The following is an 18,789-nucleotide window of genomic DNA, read 5'->3' on the forward strand; positions in this document are numbered from 1 at the left end:
GACCGAAGGCAACACTGCCCATCAGAAAAGAACTTGCAAACCTTCTTGACTGGACAGGCAGGATGGGCCAATTCCTTTTGCACCTTTTTAATAGCTCTCACACTTCTTTTTCTCTCGGATTAAAAAAAAAACAACAAGTCATAACTTAAATTTTGAGGCTATTAAAACATGAGTCAACTCAACACACACAAAGATGAGGAGCAGCGGAGCTTGGCGGGTCAGATGGCTGGCACGCCTGCCGTTACATCCCCACGGCGGAAAGCCCTCCGCTGACGCTCGGCACCTGGCTCCAGGCTCGGAGGGGGTGGCCTGAGATCAGCCAAAACAGAACAAAATTCTGAGCATGAAATGAGCTGCTGAAGACAATTCACAGGCAACCCCAGCAACAGCCGAGGCTTCCTCAGGTATTAGAGTCTGTCCTGGGCAAGCCTGTGCGTGCTACCATCTGAGGCCAACAGAGGACTCAGAACAGAATCACACGGGACCAGAGTCGGCCGACAGCCTCTCTGTTAGTAGCTCAGCCATGTCTGATTCTTTGTGACTCTATAGCCTGTAGGCCGCCTGGCTCCTCTGTCCATGGGATTCTCCAGGCAAGAACACCGGAGTGGGCTGCCATGCCCTTCTCCAGGGGATCTTCCCGACCCAGGGACTGAACCCGGGTCTCCTGCATTGCAGGCAGATTCTTTACCTTCTGAGTCACCAGGGAGGCTCCTTTAGGGAACCATGCACCCGGCCTCTTACCCTCTTGGTGAGAGGGTAACAGGTAGGAAGGCCAGGGGTCTCCAAATGGAGGAAATAGCCTGCAAGTGTCAGACATTTTTATCTCTCTTAAGCGGCAGGAGGAAACAAACTAGCAATATTTTTTTCCTTCTCTATACAAATTTAAAGAGAGGTTTCTCTTAAAATACTGTGTTGCCATAATGACACCTGGTTTCTCCTGAAGTTAGCTATTCTTGAGCCTAGAGATAACCAATGCCTTTTTCTTATGGAAATGTTTGTCTTAAGCTATGCTAATGTACTACGCCTTTACCCCAAACTCTGTCTCCAAGTCGGTTCGCCTCTTGGCCCAAAACCTACTTGACAAACCGGTATGTTATACTCAGATATTGTTCCCCTAATCTATGTAAATGAAACTATTTGTATGGTGGTCTGCCCTTCTTTAAGATTCAAGTTAATTATTTTATGGCCCAAGATAAACCATTTGGTGCCATTCTAAATTTTAAGACATTCCTTTCTTTCATTAACAGACTGCTAGTGACTATATAACATCCAGCTGAAGACTAGCAAGGGGGGTATTCTTTCTGCCCCCTTCTGATGCCTATGTCAGAAGCTTTCTCTATCTCCTTTATACTTTAATAAAACTTTATTACACAAAAGCTCTGAGCGATCAAGCCTCGTCTCTGGCCCCGGATTGAATTCTTCTCCTCCGGGGGCCAAGAATCCCGGTGTATTCGCGTGATTCAACAACAACCTTTCATTGGTCCCCACCCAACCTTCCTCTCTTGTCCCGTCTGTGGGATGGACATCCTCAGAGTTCTCTCCTGGCCTCTAACTTCTCTTCTTCCCCTCTATAGTCTCTCTCCAGCAAAATAACCCACTTCTAACACATGAAACAAACAAAAAAAACAGAACAACTGGAGCAAGTGCCTGGAGCACACGATTTAAGCGATGGTGGCCACAGAGGCCTGGCACATGCCATGCAGATATGCCCACTGTCCCTCGCCGTCTGGCACATGCCATCCAGATATGCCCGCTATCCCTCACCATCTGGCACATGCCATCCAGATATGCCCACTGTCCCTCACCTCCCCGCAATTCCTTTCTAGGTTACAGTTATGATTTTGCCTGTCACAGCTCAGATTCTGCTCCACATGATGTATTTTCAGCACTGGGTAATTCCCCTGCCTCCAAACTCCCCCTCCCCTCCACTGATCCAGCTTTTCAGCAAACAAGGGTGGCTATGGCCAGAGCTCGGGCCCAGTCCCACGAGTTCACAGATGTTCACAGCTGGGCAGCTTCAGGGGTCATCTGTCCAGTGACATGGATGTTGGATTATTCAAGCCAACAGGAGCATCTGCAACTCCTGATGAAAAGGCAGCACGAAGCCCGTGAGGCCAAGAAGGAGCCGCCTATGATGCTGGCCAAGAGCAGTAATAGCCCAGCCAGTTCACCGACCATCAGGAGCAAATGAAGGGCGGTTCATGTTCAGCAAAGTTCACTTTCCAAAAAGACCTGCCCTGTGTGTGTGAAAGCCACAGCGATAAATTTGCTGGATTTAGCCCACATGGCCACCCAGAGCCGAAGAGAACAAACAACGGGAAATTCTCTGAGCCCTGGGTAATCCTGCCAGGGCTCACAGGACTAAGCCCAAAGTCACACAAAATGAACTGGTTAGTCTTCCCATTAATAGTGTGTGCCCAAGCAACAGAAGTGCAGGCATTAAAAATACTCAGCTCAGAGACACTCGTCCACACAAAGTAACAGTTAAAAACACTCTGTTCAGAAACATTCATCAAAATAAAATAATAGTCTCCAGGCTACTTACATCTGTGTCCGGTCCTTTATCCGCCCCCGGACAAGAAAAAGTAACAAATTCATGGCACCGCTTGTGAACCACAAAACAGCAAACTGGTGGAGAGAAAAGAAACTGAAATCAGAAGAGGCGTTGAGTGCAGGGAGCTGCGCCCTCCAGACAGGCCCACCCGCTGCCAGAAGTCAGGTTAATTTCACTACAGACAGAGTCTCATCAACAGCAATCAGACAGCATTTCATTGGAGACTGGGCCTCACTTGGTACTGCTTGGATTCCCAGATAACAGAACCACAAAATGCCAGCACGGACACGGCACAGGAGACCAAAAGCTTAACCGTCTCCTCTAAAGCTGAGGGAAGAGGACCAGGGGTGGTAAGACCCTCCTCCCGAGGCATAAACCAGGAAGCTACATGTAAAGCACTCTGCGCTCCCCTCCCCCCACACCGGCACACACGGGTGTGTAAACGTGGATAAACGTTAGACCCTGTAGGATATAAGGAGAATAACTTATTACAGATAATACGTGAGTATCACCAAGAACTTCCTTAGCAGAATTCTGAGCTTCAAGAACTCCTTAAGACACAAACCAGATCTACGGAAAACAGCCCTTTGAAGTGGTGAAAAGTTGGAAAGCACCCTCTCTCTTGAATCTACCAGCTGGGCGGCGTCACCCACAGATATACCAAACCACTACACAGCAAGCATTTTCCAAACAACAGGGCTTTCATAAGTCTTCCTGAAGATGAATCAATAAAAAAATCATGAGTTACAGAAACTAGTAAGTCAGGTTTTTATGAAAAGTATAACATGGAGGACAGAGAAAATATAAATAAATGTCCCAGGCCACCCTCCCGCTAAACGTGCAGCACCAGCTCCAAGGCGCACAGCCTATGACTCCCTTGTTTTCTGCTGAACAATAAGCTGGGCTTCCCTGGTGGCTCAGACAGTAAAGACCCCCTGCTGCAATGCAGGAGACCTGGGTTCCAACTCTGGCTCGGGAAGATCTCCTGGAGAAGGGAATGGTAACCCACTCCAATATTTTTTTTTTTTTTTTTGAAGCTAATTACTTTACAATATTGTACTGGTTTTGCCATACGTTGACATGAATCATCTGTGAGTGTACATGTGTTCCCCATCCTGAACCCCCTCCCACCTCCCTCCCCATCCCATCCCTCTGGGTTGTTCCAGAGCACCGGCTTTGAGTGTCCTGTTTCATGCATCAAACCTAGACTGGAGATCTGTTTCGCATTTGGTAATATACATGTTTCAATGCTATTCTCTCAAATCATTCCACTCTCGTCTTCTCCCACAGAGTCCAAAAGTCTGTTCTTTACATCTGTGCCTCTTTTGCTGTCTTGAATATAAGGTCATCATTACCATCTTTCTAAATTCCATATATATGCATTAATATACTGTATTGGTGTTTTTCTTTCTGACTTACTTCACTCTGTATAATAGGCTCCAGTTTCATCCACCTCATTAGAACTGATTCAAATACATTTTTTTAATGGCTGAGTAATACTCCATTGTGTATATGTACCACAGCTTTCTTATCCATTCATCTGCTGATGGACATCTAGGTTGCTTCCATGTCCTGGCTATTGTAAACAATGCTGTGATGAACATTGGGGTACACGTGTCTCTTTCAATTCTGGTTTCCTCGGTGTGTATACCTAGCAGTGGGGTTGCTGGGTTGTACAGCTTTTCTATTTCCAGTTTTTTAAGGAATCTCCACACTGTTCTCCATAGTGGCTGCCACTCCAGCATTTCTGCCTGGAGAATTCCGTAGACAGAGGAGCCTGGAGGGCTATAGTCCATAGGGTCGCAAAGCGTTGGACACGACTGAGCGACTAACACTTTCACTTTCAGCTAAAAAAACAACATTGGCTCAGAAATCCTGGGTGAGTCCTACGTAGAGGGCAAGCGAGACCTCCCCAGGCCCTGGGTCTCTTTTGCTGCTGCTGAGGATGCTTCACCTTCCTGCACACGCGTCAGGAGGTAGGGCCCACTGAAGAGGGCAGGAGAGGGCAGGAGAGGGCGGCAGTTCTTCTGCGAGCCGAGACCCCAAGATCGAGGGGGCACTTAGAGGCCTGGTGGGGACGTCCAGGGCGTTTGTGTGCAGCACGAGCAGCCACCGAAGGGTCTGAACCCGAGTGATGAAAGCCCTTCCTCGGCTTCTGACGGGGCGATGGTGGTGACAGGCAGGGTTCGCTGGGACAGGTCAGGGCCCTAAGGACCGGGGAGGGGGGCGTCCTCGGTAGTCTAGGATTGAAAAGCAATGGCCATCACTGTTCGACCCGTGAGAGACGGAGGCGTGAGATGCCAGGGACCCCGAGGAGGACCTGCCAGCTGACCACAGACACTGCCTGTCAGCCTCCTGCCAAGGGCCACTCCGCCGGGTCACGCATCTCACCGAATCCTCACAGCGCTACTTAATACGCTCCAACATCTGTGTTTTACGGATGGGAAAGCACTGCACTCATCTCTGGTGTCTAGTCTGTATAAGCTCGTGATGTTTGCAGACAGGAGAGGGGGTGGGAGAGACGGACGGACGGAGCGATGTACAGGGCAGATGGACACGGGTCTTCTGGACAGTCACCTCTGTGCAGAGGAGCCGGAGCCAAACTAAGGTTGGCTGGGCCCCACGCCCACCCACCTCCCACTGGTGGATGGGAGAGGAAAAGGTGATGAAGGAGACGCAGGGTCTGCACATGGTGCCAGGGACATGCCTGCCTGGAAAAACAGCTCTAAGTATAGTTAATAAGCATATAAAAGTGAATACACAACATGGGTTGGTCAGAAGGTTCCTTCAGGTTTTTCTGTGATGTTATGATGCTACCTTTTGGCCAGCCCACTGCGTGTGTGTGTGTGTGGGTGTGTGTGTGAGAAACCCAGAGCGTGAAGCTGTGGGTGTACGTGTCAGGGAAGCAGGATAAAGGATGACTGCTTTCTTTTTAAACAGCTTTAAGATGGTCATAATACAACGTCAATGCAAAAGTGTATCTTTAAAAACAAAACCCTCAGGCTGGGCACGAGCAGGCAGAACGGGGCATTCAGGGAGCCGCCCCCAGGAAGGTGGACGGTTAGCGAAGGCCTCCCTTCAGGACAGGGAAGCCTGGGTGAGGTGCTGGCTGCGGGCCTCCCGGGGGCGAGACCCCACAGAGGCGCCCCCGGCCCTCACCGCCCCAGCACCACAGCCTCCCGGCCGTGTCCGGCCCCATTGCAGGCTCCTGAGGACCGACGGACAGCAGCGCGGACACTCAGACCAGGCCCGTCAGCCACTCTCCCTGACACGGACTTGGCTCCACTTGCGAATGAGGAAGACAAGGGCCACAGGGCCCATTTCCTCTTCACGGTTCATTACGGAGAGGCTATGTGGAGCGGACACGAAGCATGCTGAGCCCCTGCTCGGCGCGCCAGCCTTCAAGCGCTTCCTCTGATCCAGGCGACAGCTGATAACCCCACGGATCAGGCTGGTGTCTGTGCCTGCCTGCCAGTGGCCTCAGCTCTCCAGCGGGAACTGCATAGACTGTACACCTGGAATCCCCAGTCCAGTCGTATCCTGGAATCAGGCCCGCACTGAACAATATAATCTGAAGGGGCAGCAAAAGCCCCCAGAGAGCTGCTCCCCCCTGAGTGATCCAGGTGGGTTCAAGGACTCAGATAGAGATGAGATAAAGAAAAGGAACCTGCTCCCCCCACCCCCGCCCCGGGGGCGGGGGGGTGATTAGGAAGAGGGGGCAGGGAGACCCTCTGCATTGAAGCCCACAGTTTGTTTGGAAAGATAAAAGGTTTTGGAAGTGCGTGGTGGGGACAGTCGTACCATCTGTGTACACTAAGTCCCCCAAGCTGTGCGTGTAAACTCAGTTAAAATCGCAAGTTCTAAGTTACACACACTTTGTTGCTGTTGAGTCGCTAAGTCATGTCTGACTCTTTGCGACCCCATGGACTGTAGCATCCCAGGCTCACCACAGTATAATTTAAATTATGCATCAACCTGGAGTGAGATTTATGAAGTTATAAATAAGATGCACAGGCATGGAGTCTTGCTTATGTAGATTTACGGCTTTTTTTGTTCCCAGTGGACCTGGCTGCAAAACCAAGGAAGTATTTACTTCCGTTTCATTAGGTTCTACATAAAGTCCACGCCAAATTAGAGGGGAGACACGGGAAAAAATGAGTTTTCAGAGTTCACACGATCTCAGAGGATTAGACATGGGCTCCTCCGCCCTTCATGTCTCTGTGCAAAGAGTCAGCATCAGCACCAGGGATGGAAACCAGGGCCTCACTCCCAGAGCCCGGCTCTCCACGCCATCCTCGGGACCGGCTGTCACCTCTTTACGTGTAAAACAGGGTCATCCCTGTTCACACATCACATGGATCACAGGCTTGCTGAGGGGAGAAAGTACATACTTAGGTATCACCTTCCATTTTGTTTAAACAATAATTTCCTTTCACCCTCAAGTCTTAAGTCCATATCATTCCAAATTCAGCTCATAGTCACGTAAAATGGAACATGTGCATAAAAGTCTCCTTGTCCAAAATTAATGGGGTAAAAGCCATTATGTAACAAACCTGCAAATCAAAAAAGGAGCCTACTAAATTTAATAGTTTGACTTCATTTAGAGCGGAAGACAGGCAGCCAAGCTTCTGAGAGCTCCTTTTTTAAATACATAAATGGCTGCCATCATGTGAGATGGTTTTAATTAAATCTTGCTTAGCTGGAAGGGATTAATGAAAGGTAACGTCACATCAGAACACAGTGAAAGGAAAATCTCTAAGGCGCATGAACTGCTTTCAGCTTTGTGGGGAAAGTAACGAAAACCTGAGCCTATATTCCATTCGCATATTAAAAGAAAATTATTGGTTTAGGTTTGTAACAATAAAAACGGTCTTCTTGTGTGATACATGTTAAAGTTGAATGAAAACAAGCCGAATCAGTGCACTCTGTCACACCGTGCGATCCGCCATTCTGCAGCCGGCTCGCTGACTCTGCCCAAGCCTTTGTGCACATTCTCCCGGGTAAACCGTGTCAAAACCCCCAATATTCAGTATTTCCCCCTTCCCCAGAGGAATCGCCTGTGACCTCCTCCTCAGCTTTCTATTACCAAGTCCCACAGATGCTACCTCCTTTGTGTCACTCCTTGCTTGGAGCCGAGATGCATTTTGAAGAAAGAGCTGAGGGACTGAACATGGGGTGTGAACGGGAGAGACCAGAGGTGGCCCTCGTATTCCTGGCCAGAGAATCTAGGCCAACAGTGTGGCCACGGTGAAGCCAAGAGGAGAGCCCTGGGGTGACACAGAGCAGAGAAGACCAAGAGGGAGACACAGACAGGCAGACAGAGAAGCAGGTCTATGTCAGGTTGGCATTCAGCTTCCATATTATGCATGTCTATGATCCATCAATGGAGATCATTCTGCTGCTTTTCAGATTGCACCCAAGCCCTGCATTTTGGACTCTTCTGCTGACTAGGAGGGCTACTCCATTTCTTCTAAGAGATTCTTGCCCACAATACCTTGGTCACCTGATGTGAAGAGCCAACTCACTGGAAAAGACTATGATGCTGGGAAAAACTGAGGGCAGGAGAAGGGGATGACAGAGGATGAGATGGCTGGATGGTATCATTGACTCAATGGACATGAGTTTGAGCAAGCTCGAGGAGACAGTGAAGGACAGAGGAGACTGTCGTGCTGCAGTCCACGGGGTTGCAAAGAGTCAGATAAGACTTAGCATCCCAACAACAACAATAACAAATGATCCATCAAATACCCTTTAAATTTTTCATTCTCTTGAGACTTCCCTGGTGGTTGGGTGGCTAGGACTGTGCTGCCAGTCAGGGGCCCCGGGTTCCACCCCAGTCAGAGAACTAGAACCCACGCACCACAACTGAGAGTCCACCTGCGGTGAAGACCTGGTGCAGCCAAAGAAAGAGTTAAAAACAATGACAAACACTCTAAATTTTTCATTTTCTTCATATACAGCTGCCCTTCACACATATGATCTCATTTAATGCACCTGAACACAGAAACTCCTAAGTACATGCTTTTTACTGCTAATGCCCACTGGAACCGAACAGCTGAAAGAGTCCTAAATGACAAAAAAGACCAGAAGGTGGTGGAAATGAGTGGAGCAGGCCAGGGGGTCTGCCTGCTATAATGACAATGTGAGGCTCTAAGAGGCAAAACTCATGCCACTTGCGTAAGGTCACCCCAAATCTTTCCAAGAAAGGCAGGAAAAGAAGCTGCAGGTCCAGGATTCTGGAAGGATGGAAGGCAGTAAAAACACTCGGGAATCAGGCTTCAGTTCTCAGTGACGACGAAACCTCCAGCTCACAACTGCATTCCACCTGCCTGGAGCACCAGCAGGGATGAGCCTGACTCTCGCTCCAGGGGGACTTAGCGTCAGGAAGTGTAACCCGCGGATCTCGCCTTTTCTCCATTTGGCCAAATAATGTGTTTTTCTCAGTGTGTCTGTGCAAGGCTCAGTCAGCCTTATAATAACTTCACTCATTCATTCCATTCCTCAGCAAACATTTATAAAGCACCTACTGCCCACCCCTGCTCCCCAAGATGGACAAGACACAGAGCGTTTGCCTTTCAGGAGCGCGAAGGCCAGTTAAGAAGGAGGACGTGTAAAGGAAGAAGTATCTGTCATATTCTCTGTCCCCACCTCTTCCTCCCTTTATCTCCCACTTTTCTCTCTCCTTCAATTATAATGCAAAGACCAGGGTATATTTTATGTTATTGAACAGCTTTTACCTTTGTCCTTATTTATTTATTTTTGATGTAAACCATGTTCAAAGCCAATGCAGATGCCAGAGACTCGGGTTCAACCCCTGGGTCGGGAAGATCCTCTGGAGGAGGAAATGGCAGCCCACTCCAGTATTCTTGCCTGGAGAATCCCAAGGACAGAGGAGCCTGGCAGGCTATAGTCCATGGGGTCACAAAAAGTTGGACACAACTTAGCAACTAAACTACAACAATATACATACATACACTCATATACATAATATATATATATATACACACACACACATATATATACACAAAAAACCAAGGCATTATCTAGAAAGTTAATAATTCAATAAATAAAAATGATACTCAGACAGCATATGTGTGCTTAAGAGCAGAGCAACACCCTGCTTCTCAAATGGAGCCCAGTTGCTAAGAGCAGATAAGTCTGCAGCATCCAGGCAAAGCTTCGTACAAAAGTCAACTTCAGATTTCACCCACGGGGATGAACAGGAACAGGCTGGAAGGGCTTTGGGGGCGATCATCGCCGGCAGCTCCGTGGGACAGCATGATCGTGTCTGGAAACTCCCTGCATCACCAGTGAGCAGTGAGCTCAGCTTTAAATCCAAAGCAGCAGTGAGCAATAAACAAGCGTGTGAATTAGGTTCTGCACACACTTCCATGGGGAAAACTAAAGGCCCACAAAGATCACAGGTGACTGTCAGCAAAAAAAGTTATTTCAAACCTAAATTGCTGATGTGAAATGGAAAGGGTGCGATTTAAAAATATCAGGGGCATTGGTACAGACTCATCTTCTCACAGCTATCAACGAGTTTAATAAAGTCAGAATTCTTAAAGGGTTCAATAGAGAAGTGTAATCAGGAGTCCCATCATAAAAATCATTGACTTTTTTTATATGTCCTGCTTTATATATTAGCTAGTATTTGCAATCAAAAGCATAACAATGACTCTATTTGCTTGGTGCTTGCTGATTCTATAAAGCACTTTCTCAGTCTTTATTGATGATATAACACATGTTCCTACACAAATATTAAGCCACCCAGAAAACAAACAGTTGTCTTCCTCAAGGAACCAAGAGTTCAGGGAAGTCACCTTTACATTCACCTCCATGAAGACTATTACCAACTTAAAAGGCTGTAAACATCACTGGGTATCCGAGAATAACAGCCCTGGGGAGAGCTCAGAAAGACTCCACTGCTGTAGTTTCCAAACTGTGCCCCCTGGGAGCTTTTTCTGGGCAGAGTCAGGGAGGTGAGTGATGAAGTTATACTCTCCCCAGCCTCAACTTGTCTCTCCTTTAATCCAAGGCTACAGACTAATCCTCAAGTCAAAGTCCTGCTATCCTAGCAGCCTCACGAAGAGTCAACATCTTCAGCACATATTTGTTCAGTAAACAAGCCACTTGGTTACAAGCTGAAGGTCAGGGTAAAGCCAAGAGCTGTGTCTATCTTTCTGGAGTTTGTAAATTTCATAATCTATATCCATTGAGTTTCAAAATAAAGTTGCATGTTTGTTCATGTGGCCACACCTTCCACAAATACCCGTGAAGTTCCGAGGAAAAAGCCAGGACGGCTGGCAGGCATGGAAGGACTTGGGGTTTAATAAAGCACAGTTCTTCACAGACCTCTGTCTGCACGGAATGCCAAAAGCCACCTGAGAAGAGATGGTGAAAATCCTGAATGCAGTTTCAAGAAAGATGATGTGCTGGAGTGTCGCGAAGAGGACTCAGCGGAAGACCAGAGACGAGCTCCGGAGAGAAGCCAGCAGAGCCTGGAGCCTAAAATCTGTAAGGTGGGAGCGCCTCACAAAAGGAGCTTTCAACAGTGTGAGAGCTGGATCGTAAAGAAGGCTGAGCACCAAAGAACTGATGCTTTCAAACCGTGGTGCAGGAGAAGACGAGAGTCCCTTGGACGCAAGGAGATCAAACCAGTCACTCCTAAAGGAAACCAACCCTGAATATTCACTGGAAGGACTGATGCTGATACGCTAATATTTTGACCACCTGATGCGAAGAGCTGACTCATTGGAAAAGACCCTGATGCTGGGAAAGAATGAAGGCAGGAGAAGGGGACGACAGAGGATGAGATGGTTGGATGGCACCACCAACTCAATGGACATGAGTTTTTGAAAACTCCAGGAGATGGTGAAGGACAGGGAAGCCTGGCGTGCTGCAGTCCATGGGGGTTGCAAAGAGTTGGACATGACAGAGCACAGCACAGCATATTGTAAATCAACTATACTTCAATAAATTTTTTTTTTAAAATTAAACTTAAAAAATAAAATAGAGGAATTAGCAGGAGAGCATGCTATAAAGAAACAGAGGCAGTGGACAGACGCTTTCAGTTTAGTTAAATTCTGGTCAACGATTTGCTGAGCAGCAGCTACATCCCATGTTGGGTGTGGGCCCTGGTGATGGGAAAGATCAATGAGACTCAGGTCGCTTCAAGAGCTTCTGGCCTGGTTTGGAAAACAGAGTCATAAACAGGTAACTTTAAGATCAGGAAGTAGGTGAAGTCAAGTCTTCCCAGCATGGTCTGTGAGCACCTGCAGAAAGGCTCTGATGCAAGGTCATGTTCAGGGAAGACAAAAGGCCAGGGGACTTTCCCCAACTGAGTGAGCGGCGGAGCCGACAGTTAAGTCCACATGAAATGATAAAAACAGGCCTGGGCTGCTTCGCGTAAACCGTGGAGGCAGGTCGGTGGTCAGAGGAAAACTCAAGTCCTGATGGAAAGGAACGTGAATCATACCAACCAAGAAAATAACTACTTTTGGTCATGGTTCACAGAAAGAAATTATGAAGTTGTTCCAAATCCCTTAGTAAACACTCTAATTTCGGAATCCAGTGCTTTTTTTTAAAATTTGATTTAGGCATGACATGTAATTACAAAGCTCCTGTGGGTAAAGTTAGGGAAAAAGTGTTTCATATTTAATATCTGGTTTGGCTTTGATTTCAATCAATGTTGGAAATGGGGTAAGAACTGCCTCCGAATGAAAGGAGGATATTAAAGTTTAGTTTGAAACGCAGAGGCCGTCACAGAGGCAAGCACAGTGTGCCACTTCTGAAACTAGAAGGTGCCCACAGGCAGCGGCAGTGTTTAATTCTTAGAGGTAAACACGTGTAGAAAGTTTCCCTAAATAAAACGCTTTCATTTTCTCGAGATTACATGGAGCTTATGTGACAAAGTCAGTCCACATTAATATGTAAATTTCTACCCAAGTGTTTCCCTTGGTTTATCTTGGACAACAATTCACAAGGAGCCATAATACATTAATTACCTCTCTTTTATCAAGTATGTTGGGAATGAATAAAGCATCAGAGATACAGAACATGACATTAATTACTAAGCAATGAGGCCAGAAGTGTCCAAAAAGGAGACGTGAAGGCATCCGAGGGGCTCCTAAGCCCATGGGTAACGGTGAAAGAGCTCAAGGGAAGGACTTGCCACAAAGGAACCAGTAAAGTTTTCACATAAATAAGGACGTTGGGCGGTGAAAGAGCAAGAAAATTAAAAAAAATCAACCTTACACAATGAGTATTACGTTTCTAAATTGGATGCCAGAAAATATAAGGCAAAATAAGTTTTAAAACACAGTAAGTTGTTATCCAGAATTACTTGTGATGTAGAGCTACTTGTAGATTTTAAACGTCGTACATGCGTCTGCAGGCAGAAGAGTCTACAAAGGACACAGGGAAACTGGTGGAGGGCGGTGCTCGGGGAGACTTTACGCCACTTTCCCCCCTTCTGTTCATGTACATTTTTCCTAATTCTTCAACCATTAACTAAATTTATAAAAATATGACTTTAAAGATGATATTCAGAGTAACAAGGTACAAGATTCTGAAGTGCTTTTTGAGCCATTTTAAGAGAAAATTAGGAAGTGTATATTTAGAATCAAACTTGCTTTGTTACATTGTGAGGCTAGCAGGTATTTATTTAACACAATTCTGTGAGTTATGGTGCCAAGTGCTCAACCTCATGGGTCTATATGGAAATGAGAAAACCCAACTCTGAAATGCTCAAGGACAGAAGCAGAAACAAGAATCCAAAGACCAAGAAAGCAGGAACAACCAGATCAATGTCATTGGCTTAGAGCCTTTCGGTTTTATACATCAGCAATTCCACACTCAGCAATTCCCTTTTTAAAAATACACACATCAGATACACACAAAAATGTGTGGCACAGAGGGGTTTATAACAGCATTGTCTGTAAGAGTTAAAAATTGGGACAAAGCTAAGAGTCCAACAGTGGTTACCAGGTGCCCACTTGCTACCGTGCTCCAGAGCCTTATAAACGGGTAGACGTCCAAACACAGTGCGAAGTAGAAGGAAAGTTGGCTGCAAACGAGAGTGGAATACATCTCAGCATCCATGCACCACTCAGCTCCCCACTGAGGGGCCGTAGAGCCACTCTAACAAGGATCACAGCCCACCAAGAAAGGCACCAAGATGATCAACTGGTCCATCCTAAAGGAAATCCACCCTGAATATTCACTGGAAGGACTGATGCTGAAATTGAAGCTCCAATACTTTGGCTATCTGATGCAAAGAGCTGACTCATTGGAAAAGCCCCCGATGCTGGCAAACATTGAATGCAAGAAAAGGGGGTAACAGAGGATGGTTGGATGGCATCACCAACTCAATGGACATGAGTTTGAGCACTTGGGGAGATAGCCTGGCGTGCTGCAGTCCACAGGGTTGTAAAGAATTGGACACAACTGAATGACTGAACAAAACAAGAAAGGCACCGCTGTCTTAGAGAATGGGAGGGAGTCACTGTTCACAGGCTTTGGGGGGGTGAAAATGTAAACTAGACCGTGTCGGCGTTTGCACAACTCGGAGACAGTAGAGGCCGCCGTGCTGCAGGCCTCGCAGGCTATCCAAGTGACTGCATGTCATGTGAATTCAAATGACTGTGTATCGTGAATTCTCTTTTTTTTTTTTGCTGTTTGTTTTAAAACTATTTTTCTTTCAGTTTTATTGCAAGACAATTGATATAGAATATCATATAAGTTTAAGGTATACAACATAAGGATTGACACAATTAGTTAACATTCTTCATCTCACATAAATACAAAAGAACTTTACCATGTGATGAGAACTGTTATTTTAAAAAGCTAATGTTGTTTAGTCACTCAGTCATAGCTGACTTTTTGCACCCTCATGGACTGCAGCCCACCACGGTCCTCTGTTCATGGGATTTTCCAGACAAGAACACTGGACTGGGTGGCCATTTCCTTCCCTAGGGGACCTTCCTGACCCAGGGATCAAACCCATGTCTCCTGCATTGCAGGCAGGTTCTTTACCACTGACCCACCAGGAAAGCCCTGAATCCTTGGCTGGCCTGGTTCAGCAGCGCCCCAAACAACACTGAAAGCCCATGCGTCCCATTATGTCTTATTTCCAAATTTAAAATAATTTTCTCACGTTTTTGCTCTTTTGAGATGCTTTTCCCCTAGATTTTCTGGATTGAGATTTTGTTCTGAGTTATCTTGAGATGGTTCTGTCTGGAGATGTCTGAAATATGTTCTCCGGCGGTTTCTGGTGGGTCGTCGTCCAGCACACGGGCTTCTCCAACCCCAGCACCATTGGGCAATGTCCTCCCCGCTGATTCCACAGAAATTTTAGTCTGCGAATCCGCCTGAAATCCGAAACCCGCCAAGTTCCACCAAAGCCGTCTCCTGCCATAACCCTATGTCACTATTAACCACCTAGGCTGAAGGAAATGGACTGGCACAATCAACATATCAACAGGGGGCTCTTTGGTGGGGGTGGGGGATCTTACTTTTGGCATGTGACAATTTCAAGGGCACGTCTTAAAGCTAAAGGTGGAACGTGAACTTGGTCCTTTCCAGTCGGATTCGCTGCATAAGCACACAGTCCCCTGTAGCCCCGCTTCCCTCAGCATCATCAGACCCTCAGCCAGACCGCCTCCTCCGCCAACCACACCCGCAGGAAGCAGGGTCCCCGGGCAGAGGGCCCAAGAGCCACACGGCCAGCGGTCCAGGGTCTCCATCGGTGTGCGAGCACAGGCACACCTGAGAACAAGAGACAAGTCATCCGAGGCTTCTGATAATGTCTGCTGCACGGCAGGCATGTGGCTGCAGAAGGGTTTACACTTGAACAGGGTTGGCCGAGGGAGATAAGGAGCAGGAACAGTCTTCAGGAAGCTCCAGCTCAGTGCCTTTATCACGGATGAGGAAACAGCACAGGAAGAAGGGAAGGGCTGAGTCACCAGCCAATCCGCAGGGAGGCAGAGTTCCAACCCAGGGGCTGGTCCAAGGGTCAGAGCGTCTACCAGGACCGCACCTTTGGGAGCTGGCCATCTGCCCACAACTGGAGCTCCTGGGTGCTCAGTGTGGGTGCGGCTATGGCCACGCTAAGGCTCTGATTTTCCGACCATCACACTTGGATTTGATCGGCAAGACCAGTGAAGATCGGCTGCACAGAGGGGCCCGTGCTTACCACGGGTCTGGGCCCAAGGTGTCTCCTTGCTGAAAGGTCGGGGGTGGCAGGGACGTGTGGGGCCCAGGTGAGAAGTCGGGCCTGAGCCAGCTGAGCAGCCCAGTGGAAGGGCAGGGGGTTGTCCGCGCTCCAGGCGAGTAAACCTGAGCGAGGCCAGGACGTGCGTGGGGGTGACGGAGCAAGTCCACAAGCAAGGAGACCAGGTTGGAGGCCTGTCAGAGCCCCGGCCGCAGGCAGACAGAGTGGGAGCAGGCCCCAGAGCTGCAATGATCCTCGTCCAGGTCTCAGGATGCAGTGGAGGGGAGGGGCCCCCGTGCAGTCGGGGACGTCTGATGCTGGGAGAGAGGACAGGGGTCCGGGACGAGACGCAGCCGGCTCCCCCAGCTCCGACCCTCCGCCTCCGCGGGGAGAAAGAGGAGACAGAGAGTGCTCCCGGGTCAGGCCTCCGCGAGGGCACCACCCACTCCCACCCACCAGGCCAGTCTGCGGTCAGGGTCTGTGGATGGTGGCAGAGGAGGTGCTGCCTCTTCGTAAGGCACTAGTGTCTCTGAAAACTGACTCAGTCATCGCATGTGGAGCCTGTGGTTCTCCACTGACTCTACGGTCTGGGGTCCACAGAGGAACCCCAAGGAGCTGGGCCTCTCTGCCCAGAAGCTCCTCCGCAGGAAGGAGCCTGGTGGGAGGGCGTCTGCAGACAGACTGGACCATCCCTCCCCACCTCCGCCCTGAAGTCTGCTCACTCTGCACTTCTTTTTGGCAACTGAGCGCTAAACCCAGGAAGGAAAGATGAGGTCAATTCTGTGGAAACACCTGTCATGGATTTCTGCTCCCTTGACAAAGAGAAAATTGGAGAAATGCTGATAGGGTTCCTTGGCTATAAATAATGACTCAGACATCTCCACCCTGGTGCCTGCAGCGGGACATCCACGCAAGCCTGGGGGCTGTGACCACAGCACGGCACACCGAGGAGAAGCCTGGGTGTTCGAGGAGCTTCCGCCTCCAGCCTGGGCTCCCGGGAGGTCGCTCAGCGGCTGTAAACACACGAAGCTTTATTGACCAAACTGATGGGGCCAGTTCTGAGTCTTCTCCTCTTCATCTCCCCTGTCCAAATCCTCCAAAGAAACTGAATCTGAGTTTGCTCCACACTCTCGCCCCCCAGCTGTTAGATGACCTTGAAGGTAAGCCCTCCTCTCCCCGAAGGTCAAGCCAACTTTGCCAGAGCTTTTCATGAAAGGACGTATGGAAAGACCTGACCCAATTTCCAGCTCTTCACCCCATTTTAGAAAGTGGCTTTTGGGACTTCCCTGGCGGTCCACGCTTCCACTGCAGGGGGCAAGGATTCGATCTCTGGTCAGGAAACTAGAATCTTGCACAGCAGCCCCCAAAATAATTTAAAAAAAAATAGGTTTTCACTGTTTTGTGTACCAGTTCCATAAAGCTTAGAAAACAGTCTACTCAGTATTTGAGACTCATTTGGATTCACTGGTCTGAAAATGGGTTTCACATTTGTTCTCCCCTAAAGCCAAGGGGAGCTGAGAAGCCCGGTTTTGCTCTGTGATGACGGTATTTCCCTGTGACTGTCTTGTCGGTGACACATCACTGCAACCCAACTCCACTCAGCACCTCGTTGCTGGGCATCCGTCATGTGCAGACACGGCCCGCGCGGCGTGACGAGCCCGGGACACGAGTGCGTCGCGCGGGCAGCACCCGGGCAGCCCCGATGGCGGCCGCGCGCATGCGCACGCGGCCCGGGACGGGGCGCAGAGCCTGTCGGGTAGGGAGGGCGTCGCCACACATGTGCACGCGGCCCGGGACGGGGCGCAGAGCCTGTCGGGTAGGGAGGGCGTCGGCGCACATGCGCACGCGGCCCGGGACGGGGCGCAGAGCCCGTCGGGTAGGGAGGGCGTCGGCACATATGCGCACGCGGCCCGGGACGGGGCGCAGAGCCCGTCGGGTAGGGAGGGCGTCGGCACATATGCGCACGCGGCCCGGGACGGGGCGCAGAGCCCGTCGGGTAGGGAGGGCGTCGCCACACATGCGCACGCGGCCCGGGACGGGGCGCAGAGCCCGTCGGGTAGGGAGGGCGTCGGCACACATGCGCACGCGGCCCGGGACGGGGCACAGAGCCTGTCGGGTAGGGAGGGCGTCGGCACACATGCGCACGCGGCCCGGGATGGGGCGCAGAGCCTGTCGGGTAGGGGGGGCGTTGGCCGCTCCTGGGAGGCGTACAGGCGCCGCCCGCGTAGGACGAACTCTGCCCTGGGGAGCGCGGCTCGTGGCACAGAAACACTAGGGACATGACATATTAGATCCGCAGTGGCAAAGGGAGACTGACGTTGCAGAAATTAGGGGCTACGTCCAAGATAAGGTTCGAGTTCATTCATTCAATATATCCTCAGGCTCTAGAACCCAGGCAGCACGTTATGCAAACATGATAAAATACCACCTCTGAAAATAAAGATAACCAAATATAAGTCAAACATAATGAAGGGCTTAGAAAAGGTTGTGTTTCTGTCTCACTGGAAACAGAGCCGACAGGACTCACTAGGTGGACACGCAGAGGTTCGAGGGACTTCCTGGGCCCGGAGGGGACTGAGCAGAGGGCCGCTGTCCACGTGGAATCACCCACTTCCTCTCTCACCCAAGCAGCTCCAGGTGGGTTTCCACATCTCGCTGTCTTTCCTGGTCACCCTAGTAACTAACTCCTTGAATAGCAAGTCCTCACCCCCAGCACCAGCACCTTCACATGTGTCAGGGGAACTTCCTCCTTGGCACGTGACCCCAAGGTTTCGTTTCTCTCTTCATCCTGGGGCGGGCAGCCAGACCTTGTTATGCTCTCCCCCGGCCTCCTGAACCCCGCCCCCCAGCACCAAGAAGAGAGCCCACTCCCAAACCTGTGACCAACCAGCCGCCGCCACCAGGGGCAGGGCCTTCCAAACCGTCTTTAACCTCCTGACGGAAAGCTGCACCCACACCTTCTTCTCAGGCCCCCGAGTTCACGGAAACTAACAGATCCTGGGGCTGCCTTTTCCCAGACCCC

At 49.5% G+C, this 18,789-nt stretch overlaps 1 protein-coding gene across 4 annotated transcripts in view; it reads right to left on the reverse strand.

Annotated features, from left to right (window-relative positions):
• The window catches only part of PRKCA (protein kinase C alpha), a 296,529-nt gene that overhangs the window by 164,889 nt on the left and 112,851 nt on the right, over nt 1–18,789 (reverse strand). For all 4 annotated transcript variants that reach the window (XM_055574947.1, XM_055574946.1, XM_055574948.1 and 1 more), the window contains exon 3: nt 2,546–2,628. In XM_055574947.1, the coding sequence (XP_055430922.1) occupies nt 2,546–2,628 (83 nt within the window). The remainder of the gene's footprint in view (nt 1–2,545; nt 2,629–18,789) is intronic.

Source organism: Bubalus kerabau, chromosome 4 (assembly GCF_029407905.1).
Source record: "Bubalus kerabau isolate K-KA32 ecotype Philippines breed swamp buffalo chromosome 4, PCC_UOA_SB_1v2, whole genome shotgun sequence".
Classification (NCBI taxonomy): Eukaryota; Metazoa; Chordata; class Mammalia; order Artiodactyla; family Bovidae; genus Bubalus; species Bubalus kerabau.